The sequence below is a fragment of the Choloepus didactylus genome, chromosome 23 (genome assembly GCF_015220235.1).
Source record: "Choloepus didactylus isolate mChoDid1 chromosome 23, mChoDid1.pri, whole genome shotgun sequence".
NCBI classification, from domain to species: Eukaryota; Metazoa; Chordata; class Mammalia; order Pilosa; family Megalonychidae; genus Choloepus; species Choloepus didactylus.
The window spans coordinates 20084426-20101992 of NC_051329.1; the positions used below are offsets into that span (position 1 = coordinate 20084426).

At 47.5% G+C, this 17567-nt stretch overlaps 1 protein-coding gene across 1 annotated transcript; it reads right to left on the bottom strand.

Annotated features, from left to right (window-relative positions):
• Nucleotides 1-1533: 1533 nt before the first annotated feature.
• Nucleotides 1534-16328, bottom strand: LOC119519442 (trichoplein keratin filament binding). Its single transcript, XM_037817079.1, has 13 exons — nucleotides 16206-16328; nucleotides 14670-14857; nucleotides 13684-13888; nucleotides 13032-13088; nucleotides 11293-11361; nucleotides 10427-10600; nucleotides 9424-9536; nucleotides 9166-9232; nucleotides 8414-8586; nucleotides 7484-7565; nucleotides 5885-6070; nucleotides 5142-5285; nucleotides 1534-4091 (listed from the first exon to the last, which is right to left on the bottom strand). Exons 2-13 carry the CDS (start codon nucleotides 14855-14857, stop codon nucleotides 4059-4061), a joined length of 1491 nt encoding a protein of 496 aa, XP_037673007.1. The 5' UTR covers nucleotides 16206-16328; the 3' UTR covers nucleotides 1534-4058.
• Between the last annotated feature and the right edge of the window lie 1239 nt (nucleotides 16329-17567).

Consider the following 17567-nt stretch of genomic DNA (forward strand, 5'->3'; position numbering starts at 1 on the left):
CCTCCCTAGTGTTGGGAATCTAGGTTATCAAATTTTGCTATTGTAACTAATGCAGTAAGGAACATCTTTGTGGGTCCCTCTTTGTACCAATCTGATTGTGCATTCAGGGAGGGCTTGTGGCAGGCCAGTGATATAGAGTCTTGTGGGTCGGGGAAGGATTTTGGTCTTGGTTCTAAATGCAGTGGAAGGCCACTGAAGGTGGCAGATTTTCATTTCAGGTGTATGTAAAAGATCTCTGACTGCAGACTGGGGACAAAATGGTGTGGACAGGCGATTTCAGATGGAAGTCATTGGTAGCCATGAACAATGGCAGCGAGAAGGAGCAAAGTAGATACACTTGGAGGAGAAAGTAGTGCTGAGTTTAAGGAACCTTTGAGACACAATTCGAGACGTGGAAGTGGTTGCAGAAGTCTGGGCTGGGGACGCGGATGCAGGGGCTACTGATATGGAGATGGCACCGGAAGCCAGAGACCTGGCTCACACCACCTGGCAAGGGCATGTGGAATGAGGAGAGGCCTGGGCCTACAAGGCTGGCACTCCTCAGGTGAAGACTGGCAGAAGCCAGAGTAACTGTGGTGGTTTGAAACTCTGTGTGCCCCCAGAAAATCATGTTCTTAAAGCTAATGCATCCTTGTGGGTGTAAGCCTATTGTAAGTAGGACCTTTTGATTAGGTTACTTCAGTTAAGGCATGGCCTAGGGTGGGTCTTCGTCTTCTTACCGGGGTCCTTCATAAACGGGATGAATACAGAGAGAAAGGGAGAGGAAGCCACAGAAGCAAGACGCTGAAAGCAATGAAACCCAGTAGAGACCAGCAGATTCCACCACGTGCCTTGCCAGGTGACAGAGGAGTCCAGGATCACCAGTCTTCAGGAAGAAAGCATTGTCTTGATCATGCCTCGATTTGAACATTTTCATGGCTTCAAAACTGTTTTAAGATTGTAAGCTAGTAAATTCCCAATGCATTTCTTGGAATCTTCTTTGACCAGCTTAGCAAACTAAAACAGTAACTCAGAATTATGTGCCCAGAATTAAGGATCCATCCCCAAAACTTCATCTGTAACATCAACCTGGCTGGATCAAGCACCGTGTATATTAATGGTACACCCACATCAGTGATGTGTACACGCAGGTCCAGAAGGCAGCAGCCTGAACAACAGTGCCACAGTCTGGTAACCACACACATGGGGAACCCCTGCCCACCAAGATTCTTCTACCATAAAAGTTTCTATGTAAAAATGAAGGGTTGGGTCTTTAGGGAAAAGTGAACAAAGAGGAGCTGTAGCATTTTAGATCAGCTAACCAAAATAAAATGAGAAAAAAGTGCTAAAGCACTGTAAAGGCAGTTGTCATGACATAAAACAAAGACTTTTCCATCCTCATCAGAATCACTGTAATGTTGAAATATATTTGTCCATGGACTTAATGTTTGGTGATCTGATAATCTTGAATGTGTGCTTAGAAGTTATATGCAAGTATGTTTGTAGAACCACTATCTGTAATAGAAAAAAACTGGAAACCAAACAAATGAGAATGAATAAATCATAGTATATTCACATAATGAACTCTATATAGCAGTAAAGATAAACTGCAGCTACGTGTAAAAAAAAAGTCACATGCATGTATCCCTTGAGGGAGTTTTTTTGTTTGTTTTTTTACATTTTAAAACTTCTGATCAGAAAATTAAGTCATAAAGTAAATGCCCCCTAAAATGAAGACAATTACAGTGTCAAATCAGCTCCCTAAAATAAAGCTCTACATGGCTACATGGCTGAACTTACTCAAGGTCCTCAGGAACTGCTAATGCCAATGCTTTTAAAAGCTTTAAAAGGATGCTCTGTATTTTGTGAACTACCTAAAAACCCAAATCATGAAAAAAAAATTCATTATATCCATAAAGAAATATGGATATACTGAGTACATTTACTGCACAAATGACTTTTCAGTCCCACAAGTTACAGCTGGGCATGGGCCTGTGGGCAGTGTCTGCTTGCCTGTGTGCAAGTCTGATTCCTGTCCCTATTCTTTGTTCAGGTCTGCAGCTCCCCCCAGACCTAGCAGTGCGCCTCGCTGAGAGAGAATCTGGGCTAAATGAGGAGAAAAAAGAGAGTAAAAACTATCATTTACATACAGAACAAAGTAAGAATAGTTTAGTATTGGTAGTGGCAGCCATACCATCTGTACCAAAGAAAGTGACCTTAAAGAATCTGCTGAAGAACAATCTGTAAATCATTAATTTTACAGTAAGTCAAATAGAAAAAGGTGCTTTGGAATAATAAAGTCAATAAATGTGTTGGTAACCAGAACCCAATCAAAATACTCAAGAGGAATATGGGCTAAAATAGAGATAAGACAGTAGAAGCCATAAGTTTAGAAAACAAACATTTTGGCCCAGTTTAGAGAGGAAATATTTATGCAACGTAATAATAGAGAAGAGAGCCAGTATACATGATTTTTAGATCCTGGTAAGGAAGATTACAGCCATCACGCACCAGAGCTCAGACAGCATCCTGATTGCTAACAATTTTCTGTGGCCTATTTAGAAGCAGCTCCAATGGCAACAAGAGGGGGACGCCACCATTTTTACAAGAAAATATAATCTAGTAACATGACCAGCCACAGAAAATATCCAAACCTATAGGAGACAAGGATTCAATCAGTAAAAGCATATCACTCTATACAACCCACTTTGCAGCAATTAATAAAAACAACTGTAACAAAGCCTGGAAGCAATGCAGTCAACCAGAACTTTCACAATTAATGAACATCTGAAATGGGGAATAAATACGAGCATACATAATGAAAGTGGCGCTCAGGGGATCATACTCCAAGAAACTCAAGACAGGAAAATGAAAAACAGATTATGGATGCAGTTAGCAGCCCAATTTGTTTTTATAACCCAATGGAAGTGAAAGATAATGTAGCCCTTAAACCAGGATTTTTAATAAACTATAGCTTTTAATAACCATGGAACAATGCCCTGTAACTGGCAATAATACATATGAAAATTTTTTGAGATGGAATCTTGTATACAAAATAATGAAAACAAACCCCAGAGGAAGAGTATGGAAAAAATACAACTCAAAAACATGATTATTGCTCCAAGGAATTTTTAACTATTGGTAGAGATTTAGTCTAGAAAAACTGTCAGGTTGACAAAAAAGTGGGGGAAAAATTTTTGGCTGCTCCATTGTTCTGAGTATGACCTGGTTTCATCAGGCTCAATGCCCCTTTCTCTGGGCACGTAAATCCCAGAAGGCTGCATGTGGCTGAGGCCAGGAGGGACCTCCCAAGACACCACAGCTCCAAGTCATGGCCTTGCCTTTAAAAGGTGAGCCAACCAGGGGACAGCCGGGCCCACTCACTCCCCTTTGGAGGCTCAGTCGAGTCCATGCTGGGATCACTCCCACAGAAACAACACTGTCAAAACTAAATGTTCCTGAAGGGGGACAGACTCATCTCTTACTCCCCTTCCAGAGAGCTTTCATGGACCAAGTCAGACTGTCTCAGGGTTCTCATTTGTTGATAGTTCTTTTCTTCCATAATACAAAAGACATGATCCTTCTGTGACCATCAGGACTACTTCATTAATAAACCCTAAAATAAACTGCACCAAAACCTACTGGTTTGTTTTAATAGAATCTTTAAGTTAAATTTTAAGTGGCAGTTTTTAAAACTGTCTCACATCCCTAGCTGGAATTAGAATCTTCATTGGGTATCCTGTCATGGAATGCAACTTGTAACTCTTAGTACTGATTCAGAATCTGACCTTATTTATAAATGATACAAGATGGTTTGACAGCACTGTCAATGTGTGCCTAGACAAGCCCTTTTCCCAGATGAGAGTGGCGAGAAAGGGCTCTCACTGGGTGCTGCATATCCTCAGCACCTCGGTTTCTGGCTCCCCCTCAATCCATTGAATCATGCACCCAAACAGGTGTCATGCAGCAATTTTACAGTGACCTAATGCCGACTACAACAGAACATCGTAAAGCTGTTGGGTGGCTGCATATCACAGGCCTCAGCATCCTTGTGCCCTGTGCTTATGGTACAAACTGAGTCAGTTCCAAGCAATTCTGGGATGTCCATAAAGCTGGGAAAAGAAAAGAAACATAAGACAGGTCAGATCAGCAGTCTGTGGAGACTGGGAATTAATCCCATTTTAAGTATGAGCTAAACACATGGTATATATGGCTGTCTTCATTTACAACTGAAAAAGTTTTGACTCTAAGCCATAAATGGGACACTTGATAACTTTTTTAAAAAGGTACCAGCCCTAGGAAACATTTCAAATGTGCTGTGTGGCACCCTGATCCTGAGAAACTCACTGACTCCTGGTCAAATGAGTTTAGAAATTTTCCTGAAGGGGGACAGGAAAACATTAAATTTTACAGCAAGTGTAGTAGCTGGTCTAATTTTGTTTCACTCTGTTTCCCAGAGTACTCTGCCCACGGAAGAAGCCAGCCCTTCTTCTCTTGCACACATGGCCCAGGGAATGCACTGTGAAAAAGGTGCTCTGTGGCCAGTGTAGCTCCCCCGCCCAGGGAGGGGCAGAGGCAAGTTGCCCACTGGGCCCTCGGCCAGTTTTCACTGGAGCTTTAGCCATCAGCTCCCTTGGGGCAGGGTTACAGCTATTCTCCTCTGCAGCACTTCAGTGATGACCAAGAGAGACAGGGAGAGAGAGACACACAGAGGGAAGGGGAGGAGAGGACCAGACAGTGGGGAGAGGGCAGCAAGAGGCGCCAAGAGGAGGAAAGGAACAGAAACAGCTCTGTTGCCTGAGGCTCTGGCTGTCTGAACAGGCAGGACCTAACACCACTGCTCTTCCAACTGCTCGTCAGCTGTGGCCAAAGCTCTTCTTGGATTTTTGTCCCTGAACAGGGACACAGCACACAGCTTCCCAGTCAGGACCTCATTGTCTGGACTGCAGTGGCATGAGCCAGAGCAAAATCACCTATAAAGCCCTTTGCAGTCCCACTGAGGACCAAAACAGACCCCACGTCACAGTTCCCTGCTAGCCAGGAAGGAGAGACAGACAGGAGAAGAGCACAGGAGAATCCGGGTGGCTGGAAGCAGCACTGAGCATGGAGCTGGCTCTGAGCAGGCCCAGGAAGGCAGGGCCCATTGCCCAGCAGGCTCCTACCTTGGGCTGGTAGCCCTGCGTGGCCATCGTCTTTGCCTCCTGCTGTAGGAGGGCATCGCTGAGCTGCTCCGCCTGCCTGGCCGCCGCCACCTCCTCCTCCTGCCGCTGTTCCTCCTCCCAGGCCTGAAGCTGGCGCACGGCTACCTGGCCACCGAGAGCAAAGTCACCCTGAGCTGGGCCCACGGGCGGAGCCCTGCGTCTAGTCAGGAGGGAAAGCCCATGGTTCTGCCCAGCTGGAGAATCAGAGCTAAACAGCAGTGACAGAAAGTGCAATAAACAAGAAAAAATGTCTGGCACTGGAAAAGGTTCTATGTGAGGGAACATACACCTTGTAAAAACTCCGGATGCAGCCAGGTATTTGGGGAAATATGTTGTTATACATATTAGGCATTGGATTGAATAAATAAAGGATTGTGACCCAGTAAGTGAAGTGCTTGCAGATGCAGACAGGATACGGAGAAGACAGACAGCATGACCGAATGCTCCCGCCAGAGAGGGAGGAGCTGGGGTGGAGTCTGAACTACATCCATGTGGGTCAGGGTTTCAGCTGGAGAGGAAAAGGTGTGCGCTGAGCTCTCCAACGAGAACTTCTAGTCAATGCACTAATGCCAAGGGCCCCCGATTCCTGCCCCAGGATGATGCAAGAACCAATGCCTTGGAGGGAGCAGGGCTTGTTCCCTCCAGGGCCCTCAGCCCCCTTGCTGCTCCCGAAGGTGGCCTCCCACCCCCGGGCTCAGCCCCACCTGGGCTTCCAGCTCTTGCTTCCTCGCGGACTTCAGTTCTTCACTCTCTTCCTTCTCACGACGAGCTGACTCTCTCACCTCCTCGAGATTTTGAATAAGTTGCTCCCTTTGTTTCAGGGATTCCTCTTGTGCACGTCGGTTCTGTTCAATCTTTTCTCGTATTTGTTGTTGTCTTCCTGTCAGAACCTATTCTTGGCAAAAAGGAGAAGGGAGAGTTTTATTTCGATTCTAACAGATACCCTTTCTACCAGCCTCCAGTGGGCTGCAGCTACCCTGAGATCCAGCCTAATGCTCAGCTTCAGACCTAAATACTCCAGACGAAGGCACGTACAGACAACAGCCCTGGGTCCAGACAGCGTCCACTAGGTGTGCCAGAGCACAAGAGGCGATGTGCACCACCCTAGCACACTCACACTACATCCCACCTGTGGAGACAGGTGGGCACCGAAGTGGTCAAAGGAGTTGTGGAAGATGTCCTTCTCCCCAGGGGCAGAGAGACTTCTCAGCAGCAAGGTGAGTCTCACTCTCTACCAATGGATTCCGCAAAAAAGAAAAAAACCCACAAGCCATACAGATGACCAGAAGCCGAGTCTGGGCTCTCCCCTAACCTTCTGGATTCAACTTTACTGCCCAAAGCAGCAGAAGCCTGCTGTGTTTAAACGGGCCACAGAGCAGTATTAGGCCCCACGAGCCCAGACTCAGGAGCAACAGTGGGAGTCATGTGACCAGGCCAACAGTGATGTCCTCCGGAAGGGCCTGTAAAGTGGCCACAGCTAGGCAGAGACTTAAGAATGGGGGAAATCAAGAGACAATAGAGAATATTTGGTATCCACAAAAGTGAAAAATCACCAATTGAGCCCCGACTTCTCATGGTTTCCAATACACAACATACTGATATGCACAAAATATAATTTCTCTTTCTAAACTACTTTAAAATAACTTTCAACACATGCATAATGACTTTTTTTTTCCCAAGTGATTTCCTTGTAATTGGGATACAATTAAATTAATACAATTAATTTATTTATTTAATTTAATTTAATTTAAATTAATACAATTAAATTAATGTAATTAATACAATTAAACCTTGTAATTGGAATACATCTTAATTTCTATACTGATAAATAAGATAATCATGCTCTTTAATCCACTTAGTCTACTTCTGGTTATCCAAACTAAGAAAAAAATCCTAAATATGGAAGAGTCCATGGAACAAGCCATGGTACACACACATGACAACGTGCTATGTACCTGTTAAAATATTTACAAAGAGGATGTAACTGAATGATAAAATGCTTGAAATCAAACATAGCACAAAAAATAAGTAGAAAAAAATGTTATGTAGAGAAACAAAAGAGGAGAAGGAAATAAGTAATAGAAGCTATGTGGACGACAGACCTCTGGGTACCCTTTTTGTTTTTCCTTTTCTGTACTTCTGATTTTTTTCCTAAAAAAGCATATACTGCTTTCGTAATGATTTTTAAATAACCAAGAAGACTGATCCGAGACCACATGGCAGGGTCAGCCTGTGACGGGGATGCCCAGACTTCTGCCCCTGGAGTCTGATGGCCCTTCCCTGTGCGTCGCGGCCGAGATTACCTCCCTCATCAGTCTGTCCCGCGCGCTCCTCTCTCGGGCCCACTCAGCCTCTCTCTTTTCCCACATTTCCTTGGCTTCTTCCCTGGGCAAACACAAAATGGATGAGAGCAGGTTCCTTATTACTCCACCAACGGCAGGAGGTTAACCAAAGAACAGCCAGGGCTCGAAAGCAGCAGTTAGCACACGCCAGGGGCTTCCTGTGGGGCCAACCTTCAGCCAGCCTCTCCAAACAACTTTTTAAAGATTAATCTTATGGACAATATTCACTGAAAGTATTATTAAGTACTTTAAATTATCTTTTCTATACCCCATCTCCTTACAAAAAGCACTTGCAATGACTTGCCACCAGGCCATTTAAACAGAGAAGGGAAGGAAATCGTCAGGACCCTGGGGAGCAGGAGGGGTGGTGCCTGAGCCTTGTCACCCCTCTCCTGGGCTCAGTGCTCCCACCTGTGACCTGGGGCAAGCGAGTGGCCCCTCAGGTCTCCGTGGGCTGAGTACTTACCACTTGGCTGGCTGTCAGGATTAATAAGATGAGGAATGCAAAGCACTTAGCACAGTGTCTGGCTCATAGTAAGTGCTCAATAATGTTACTTATTATTAGATTATTTTAACTCTACTTGTTTAATTTTTCAGCTCCAGATTCATTCATATACATATAAGAAGCATTCACCATCTCCATCATTTATAAGCATTTCCTTTCAAATTTCTAAGATTTTAGATGAACAGTTACTCAATCCCATTTGATTTCTGCTCACCCACTCACCCGCAAACCTGGGTCCAATGGCAAAGATGTGCTCTTCGCAAATGATGGACAACGGACAAGGACAAATGTTTGGATAACCGGCGATTCTCGCATTGACTTGCAGGGATTTCAAGGTACCAGAGCAGAGGCCGGGTGGTCGTGCCCAGGCAGCTGCCGCCTCTCACCTCAGCAGCATCTGCAGCTCTGCCTCCCGCTCCCTCTCCAGCTGCAGCTGCTCCTCGATGACCTGCTTCATCCAGGCCACATCCGACAGGGCCTGCTCCCGCTTGGCCAGGTGGATGCGCTGGTTCTCCTCCTCCTCCTCCAGGAGCGCCTGCAGGATCCGCTTGTCAGCCTCCTGGAGGAAGCAAGGTGGAAGCACAGTGGGTAAGGGGGGATGCACCCCCGGGGGAGGATGGAGCCCTTCTGCAACCACAGCCTGGCACTGCTGCCAGCCGGGGAGTTTGGCTCTGTCCTGAGACAGGAAAGACATACTCAGGGGGAAAGCTGCACGATGGGAACAATAGTCAGGCTGCTCCCTGATACCTGTAGACAGGGATAGGAGGGAAACTTAGGTTTGCTTGTGCACTGTTTTTGTCCTACTCAGGATCTTGGTGAGAGAGTACATCAAAGTACGTGACGAACAAGCTCAACATAAATATACTGACCTTAAAAAAAAGTGTGAGATTTACTGTTAAGTAAACACGCTACAGAATGCAACTTCAATTACATTTAAAAACCACAACCCCAAAACAACCTCTCTGTGGGCAGGTACCAAAATGGACTTCTCATGAGAGGGGCAGAGACTGCAAGGGCAGGCCAGGGGGAACCTCACTTTGTGTTTAATTCTTGCAAGTGTGCACTCACTGTGCAATGAAAAACATTTTTTTTTCCAAAAGAGCGTGAAAGAAATGCCAGGCTGCAACTTCACACTTACCAGTTCCTCTTGGATCTGCTGTGTACGTCTGTTGAGTTGTACATTATACTGATGTCTCAAAAAGCGCCTAAAAATGAGCAAAATATGGATTGCCTTCAGTGTCTTATACAGGACCAAACAGAAGTTAGACTACTACCTACTCCAGGTTGTAGCCTTTATGCTTTCAAGGATACTGATGCACGTCTGAGAAAGCAGCGAGAGACCCCTGCCTGGGAAGGGCCCTGGGGGGTGAGGGCAGCAGTGCTTTCCTGCACACACCCCAGCTCTGCCTTCTGCCGCAAGGCTGCCATTTGCTTCCTCTCTTCTTCCAGCCTCTCCAGCTCCCACCGTTGCTTCAACAGATTCTCCTGCTCCTTCTTCAGTTTGGTCGCCTGTTGTTACAAAGACAATAAACCTGACTAAGACCATGCAATCAGATCTTCCTTCATGCCTCACCTCCATTTTCGGCAAAACTAAGCAACAAGGGCTGGGCCTCACCACCCTGGTGATCGTGATCCTCTCCCACCTCTGAGGCTCTGAGCCCCTCTGCCTGGCTGACCCCTCGCCCGTCCTCTATCAGCTGGCCAGCATTTCCTGCAAAGCCTTTCTCAGGTCCCATGCTCCATGCTCCCACAGGACCCACACTCAGCCATGCTCTACTATAACTTCACGTCTGTCTCCCCCGCCTAACATTGTTTCTCCTGTGAGGGCTGCGTCTCTAGCACCCAGCCCAGCACTTGGCACTAGTCTAAGTAGCGGGCACTAAGTTTCCATTTATTGAGTCATTCAGACGTGGGGATTGAGGAGTTCAGGTACACACAGGGCCTCATCTCACCCGCATGGGAAGACCCAGCCCTACAGGGAAACTGCACAGACTCCTGGACCAAAACCCTCCATTTATGCCTTGAGAGCCAAGACATGCTACCAGTGGAGAGCTGTGTGCTGAGGATGCCAAACTAATTCATGTCTGCTGAGCACCCTGGGAAATCCAAGTTCTAAGGAGGCTCTCAGACAGAAGGTCTGCAACGAAAACATCTATTAACTCCGTATCATTGATGTCCTAGAATCTGAGCACACACCTAGGAGTGTGGAAAAACCATGGGATGGGAACTACATGTGAGAGAAGGGAGAATCCAGCTGGTGCATTTCTGAAAGCTGCCTTCCCCTGATATGACCTCTTTTTAGACCAACTTTTTAAATTCCTGTTTGATACTAACAAACAGCTTGTAAGAGAGGTCGTGGGGGTGGAAGGCCACCTGGCCCAGGTGGGGCTTGCACTTACCTCCATCTCCTTCAACTTCAGCTCCTCCATCTGCTGAAGCAATGCCTCGGCTTGTAGCTTATCCTCTAACTGCCTCCTCTCTTCTTCTGCTTTCATCCGTTCTATCGCTTCCCTGCGGGCCGTTTCATATTCATTTTCATACCTTTTTTTTTCTTCCTTGTTGGTGGCTTCTTGCTACATGGGGGCAAATGAACCCGGGAGATCAGTATCTGCAGCCGCAGGGCCCACCAGTTCCTCATTCCAAGGCATCTGCACCAGAGTCGGCCCGCCTTGAGTCCCCTCTTAGCTGTGATCCTGGACGAGGGTGCACCTTCCTGGGCTCGGTTCCCTCAGAGTGGTGGGGATGAGACCTCCCTAAGAGACAAAGCCTGGGCACTGCTCAGCACAGTCCCTGGCTCAGAGGAAGGGCTTAATGTCAGATTTCTTTTCCCTTCCAAAACCCAACAAAAGGCTTTCCAAAACGAACCCATAGGCAAAACAATGAGCTCAGGGGGAGGTGTGGACTTTTATCCCCAGAGGTGCCACTGTAAACACAGATTGAGAGTTAATGATGCAGATTACCTAAAAACAGATTGAAAAAGAGTGTCAGCCAGCAACAAAAATGCCCTTAAAGCCCAGTCCATCTAGAACCGCCAAGAGAGGCCGACCTGCTCTGATCACCTGGTCTTATTCTGCCCCTGAGGATGATCTCACAGGACTCTAAAACATGCCAGAGCAAACCTTCAGCTTTAACATGTGTTTAGGAAACTTAAAAACCTCTAGTCTTTGCTTGGAGTCGTCAGCACTGAAAACAGGAAACAAATTCAAAGAGATAGAGACTCTCACACTGTAGCACATGGGACTATTCCAAGAGCCATATACAGCACCTGTTTTTTTTCTTCTTTCTGCCTTTCCCAAGAGTTTATCACATGCTTCTTGTGAAGGTCCAATTCAATCTGAGGACAAGAAGGGGGAGAATATTATTTTCCTCAGGGGTTCATCTGACATTCACTGCAGGCTGGTATGCTGTCTTCTCAGCCACATGCTGGAACGTGGCCATGACTACACTTTGGGAGGACTCACAGTGGCCCAGGTGTCCACTCCTGAACAGTGAGCGAAGCACAGGGTGGTTTGAATGCAAGTAAAATAGAAAACCAAAGGACCAGGTGCTTCTAAACCATTCTCCAGAGTTGGAACAAAGAAACAGAAATTTTTCTCCCAGTACCCTTGGGGTTGAGCAGAACAGGTCAGCAGACACCAGAAAAGCAATACACTGTCTTTTTGGTTGGTCTGAAGCCATGGCAGGCCACAGAACACCTGGAGGCACCTGGGTGAGGGGCAGACCCAACCCCCTGCCCAGCTCCCCAAAGTTCCCTTTGCAAAGCAGTAGCTGCAAAAACATGTGCTTCCCTGTATCAAACGATGCATTGGAGGGTTATTAATAAGAGATATGAGTTTAGAAAATCTTTGGATCAGAAAATGAATGCCAATACTCTTATTGGGGAAATTGTATGTATAGGTTTTAAAAGCTTCTCAATTTCCAAATCTGAAGACCTGCAACTAACTTCAATATTTTGAATAAACCTGTTTGTGAGTAAATAGTTTTGCAGGGCCACCTAAGTCAACAAATGGCCAGTTTAGAGCCAAGTGTATAATAATAGTCAAAAGCACCAAGATGCTCCATTACTTAGTGACTGGAAATTTCTAAATTTTATTGCATAAATTAATGACACCAAACTGTACAAAGACTGTGAATTTTAATAAATCAGTGCTATCAAGGATGGAATTATTTCCTTCTAGCCCAATCTCCTTATGTTCCCTCTTGGCTGAACGAGGCCACCTTGCCAGGACACCCTCTCTCCCCGACCCCAAGTACTACAGGTTTCTCCTTTCTCCCGCCACCCCAGTTCAGACCATCACCATCACTCACCTGGGAAGATGCTGCATCCCCTCAACTAGCATCACCCTCCCTGCCCAAACTCTACACTGCTGCCAGAAGGAGTTCTCCAAAATGCAGCTGGGTCCTGTCCTGCCCCCGCCGCATTCCCGGTACATGCAGGAGAAGGCCACACAAGGCCCTGAGAGGTCTGCCCCCCACTGCCTTACCAGTCTCATCTCTCGGGGCTCCTCTTCCCCATCTGGTGGCCCAGCCTCACTCACTTGTAGCTTCCTGGGCACGTTCTGCACTTCTGACTCAGGCCTGTTTCCTGCATGGTTGTCTCTAGAACATCCTTCCCTCACCTCTGTGCTGCATTAATGCCCTCCCCCGTCCTTCCAAACTCCTCTGGGATGCCTCCCCAACTCCCAACTCAGATGGATACTGTGCCAAGCTCCATCTTCCCAGGGCCTACCCAGTACCCATGACCCTGCACTGTAACCACCAGCCCACTGTCTAGTCTTGCATGCCCCATGCAGTAGACTGAGCAGTAGATGCTCAGTGAATGTTTTTTAAGTAAGTGAATGAACTGGTGGTCCAGTCCACCCAGCTCTTCTGCACGGGGCTCTTTTCATGGCTAGGCAGTTCCCTCATTTGCTTCAACCCAGCAAAAGATACAAGTTTTAAAAAAGGCTGCAAACATGAGCTCATCTACTTAGGCATATCAGTGAGCATCTCCTTGGTTTTCACCTCTCGAAGCTTAAGGTTGTTCTTTTTCCAATGGTCGTACAGAAGCTGTTCAGCAATCTGTCCAAAGAAAACACAAGGGAGGCCTGATGTCACTTTTCAAATCCATTCACTTTTTGGACAACCCACAGTGGCAGTCAGCTCAGACAGCCAGGCTAAAGGCTCTTCCACCTGGCAGCCTCACTGCACCCCCTTCCCTCCCCTGCCTGCCTCGCAGCGCCCACTCTGGGAGCCAGACTGCCAGAGCAGAAACAACAGCACCCATGGGCGGAAGAAACGACCCTCACAATGGCAACATAAGGGGACCAAAATCTGATGCCACACATAGGTTGTCTCTAGGTTTCAAAATGTAGCAGGCTTAAAACACACATTGGGGCTCACTGTTCCAAATACTTTGGAAGATAAAATATGCCGGCCCCAGACCTTTGTGGAACCACAAAATTGGAATAAAGAAAAGGACTCGGATGTAATGATTTGAGTGTGCAAAACACGCTCCTTGATCAAAGATTTAGGAGTTAGCACACTTCCTGTCTGGATCTGGCACCAACCGCCCTCTCGTCAGACCAGAATGCCTAGGCGTGATCCCACGTGCACAACACTGACAGGCTGGGGATGCTCTTGCTCTGGAACCTTCTAAAGGTCAGTGGGAAGTTACCAGTTTCCTTTGCTCTTCTCGGGCTGATTTCAGGCTCCCAAGCCGCTCGCGGATTCTACTTTCCCGGAGGTCTGTGCTCAGGTCCTCCAGTTCTTTGGCCAGCAGGTCCTGCTCCTCAAGCAGAAGCTGCCTGAGCCTCTCGCGTCTGGCCTCCAGACTCCTCCTCTTCTCCTCCTTCATCTTCTCCCGCTGATAGGCATGCATGCTGGGTGAAAAGGATCCACAATAAGCCAGTCCTGCTGGAGCCACACAGCGGAAGCTCTGCTCTGCGAAGGAGCAGAGGTGGACATGCCACAGTGACACAGAAAGGTGCCACCTAACCAAAGTGGAGAGAGCAGGTCACAGAACAGGATGCAAACTAATTTTGTTTTCATAAACAAATACTGTTTTGCATGTGATAACAGTAATAGCTAATGCTTTCTGAGCAATTACCACAAGCCAGGGACTAAGCTATGCATGTATCTTTACATGGATAGTTTTATATTAATCATCACATAAATCCTACAAAATAGTTCTGTTTTAGCCTACTTTACTGATGAGGAAACTGAGCCTTATTCATGTAGCAAGTGACACAATCAAGATTTCTGTGTCAGATCTGTCTGACTCCAAAACCTATGCTGTTAAACACCATGTTTGTACATGTATTTCTAGAATGAGTGTGTGTCTATTTATACACAAACACAAATGGGAAAAAGTATGAAAGGATATGTACCAGATTCTTCTCTCTGGAGATGTGGGTTTACAAGGAGATTTCCACTTCATACACTTCTATATTGTTTTATCGTTTTCAATGTGAATGTGTTACTTATGATTTTTTCTTTAATTTCCAGTTGGGAGAAAACATCACCACTATGCAGGTAACCCACGCTGTTCAGCAAATCCCTCAAGAAAACATGCAGTCAAGCCACACGTCCTTAACACCATGTCCGCTGACCAGCTAGTGGGGCCCCCCACTTCCATCCAATTGGCAGTCACCATGCAATTACCTCCGCTGGTAAGAGGTCCTGGAGCTCCACTCTGCCTGTTTGGAGCTGCAAATGTCGGACAGCCTGAAGTAGCGGCTGTTCTGATCCCACTGCTGCCGAAGCCGGGCCTCCTGCTCTCGCTGTCGTGCTAACTGCTGATCTAGGAGCCTCCGGCTGCACCAGTAGGAGGGCAGTGTGGGCAGTGCCATCTGAGAACAGTAATGGTGATAATATGTGCTGACTGCAAACCCCAGGAAACTGCATAAGCTTGGCCATATCCCTTTACTCAGTGGTCCTCACCCCTGACTGCACATTGGAATCATTCCCTGGAGCTTTAAAGAAATACCGATGCCTGGGACCCACCCCCTGAGACAATCTTAGATCAGGACCCAGGCATCGGCATTTTAAACATGATCTGCCAACAGGGCTGCAAATCACTGATTTAAATTAACCCAGGATGCACCCAGCTGGGGGCCAGGCATTCTCAGGGGCAATGAGGACAGAGACAAGGACAGTCCTAGCAATGCTGGATTTGGCATGCTGGAGACTTTTATACTCTGTGTAAGTAACAGGTACACTAATTGAAGGACAATTTGTATGTGCCAAGCATTTGGTACATATGACCTTTCTCATTCTTACCACCACCCCAATATTTGACAGATGAGCAAACTTAAGTTCAAAGAGGTGAAGCGACTTGCCCAGGATCATACACAGCTAAGAAATAGAGGAAATAAAAAAGCTGGGATTCTAATTCATGTAGGTCTGAGTCCAGAGCCCAGGCGCTGCCCACTGTGAAAGGCTGCCTTTTGGAACCAACATGCACTGGCTCCGGCAGCCCCAGGGGAGGGACGAAGCCAGGAGGCACACTTGGAAGTCTTCTGGGCCACCATGAAGGGCAGACCCCTGATCTTACGGATGGGGAAACTGCCACACAGAGACAGGACGTGACTTGCTGGGGGTCGGGGGCAATCTGGGAACCAGAAAGTAGAGCAGCCTCACTCTAGCCAGGACAACCCTCCCCCCACCCACAGCTGTCCTCAGGTGCAAGGTCTCCACAGTGCCTGACTATCGTAGTGCTTAAGGAACGTCTGTTGAATAAGCGCGTAGGCCGGGGTCTGCGCCAAGAGTCTCATACTCAGTCTTCCAGGAGCTGAAGGCAAATAATATAAGTCCATGCACCCAATTTAGCCTGCAGGCTGCTAGTCTGCGACCTCTGCCGTGAGACTGCGCGGGCCTGACATGCTTTTTTTTAACCCTTGCCTTTTCAAGAAGCCAGTGGATACATCTTTGCAACGAGGAGTCAAGAAATTCAAGATCCAGTGCCCTGAACAAGCCGCTTCCCTCCCTAGGCCTCAACATTCATATCTGGCAAACGGGTTTACACAGGGAAGTGTTGACCCCAGGGCGCATTAGGAGTACAGAGAGGGGCGCCCTGCCCTGACGTCGTATCTCTGGACCTTCGCTCCGGTTCCCGCCAGCGCGGGGCCGACCGCGGCCGGAGATTGTGAGTGCCAGCCGCAACGCCGGCTCCCGGGTGGACTCAGCCGCCAGACTCACGTTTCTCCGCGCCCCAGAGTTTCCGAAAAGCCGCCAGACGGAAATCCCGGAAGCCTGGACCAGGCCTAGCGGATACCGCAGCGCCCGCCGCAGGCCTCTAGGCACTGACGCCGGCCGTTTCCCCGCTCGTTGCCTCGGCAACGGACCCGGCGACGGAGCGCCGCGAAGACCAAGCCACCTTCAGCGCGATACTGGACGCGCAGGGAAGAGAAAGGTTGTGGTTTTTCCTCTGGCGCCCCCTGGTGGTGGGCGGGAGATCAGTAGCAAACGTTGCTAGTTCTTGAAATAGGGAAGGATGGAGGAAAATAATCCGTTCACGACACAAAATTCAGGATGGTGGTTATCTGGGGGAATGAAGGTGAGGGTGGGAGGAAATCACGGGGCTTGGCTAGGGGAGGAGAATATAAGCCAGTGCTCCTCCAACCGTGCAGCACGTGGGAATCATCTGGGAGCTCTTAAAATCCCAGGTCCCCAACGCAGGATGTGACTCCGGGGGATGAGCCTGGACCCGGCATCGTGGGATTGAGAACATCTTCTTGACCAAAAGTGGTAAGTGGAATGAAACAAAATAAAGTTTCAGTGGCTGAGAGATTTCAAATGGAGTCAAGAGGTCACTCTGGTGGACATTCGTACACACTGTATAGATATCCCTTTCTAGGTTTTAGTGAATTGAAATAGCTAGAAGTAAATACCTAAAACTATCAAACTCCAACCCAGTAGCCTGGACTCTTGAAGACGATTGTATAACAATGTAGCTTACAAGGGGTGACAGTGTGATAGTGAAAACCTTGTGGATCAGACTCCGTTTATCCAGTGTATGGATGGATGAGTAGAAAAATGGGGACAAAACCTAAATGAAAAAGAGGGTGAGATGAGGGGGATGATTTGGGTGTTCTTTTTTACTTCTGTTTTCTCAATTAAAAAAAAAATCCCAGGTCCCCAGACAAATCACATCTGACTCTCTGGGGGTGGGGCCTGGGCAGCGGTGTTTGTCAAAGCCCCCCAGCTGCGTTCAATATGCAGCCAAGGCAAGAACCAGTTATGTAATAGATGCAAGTTATTGGTAACTTTCTATTGTAAAGTCTTATATCGGTGGCTTCGGGCCTCTTCTTGAGGTGGGGGGCAGGAGGCAACGTCAAGGGACCCTCGCCATTCAACTTTAAATCTCACGATTATGCTGTGGCCTATAGCCCACGAAGCATCTTTCCTTTCTTCCTCCCAACTATCCTGTGAGGTATTGTATCGTCCCCAGAGAGGTGGTAGCATCCCTTGCCCCAGGAGCCACAACTTGTAGGCTGCTGAGTCGAGATTTGAACCCAGCTCAGACTGGTTCCAGGGCCTGGTCCGGCTCTGCCAAAACTC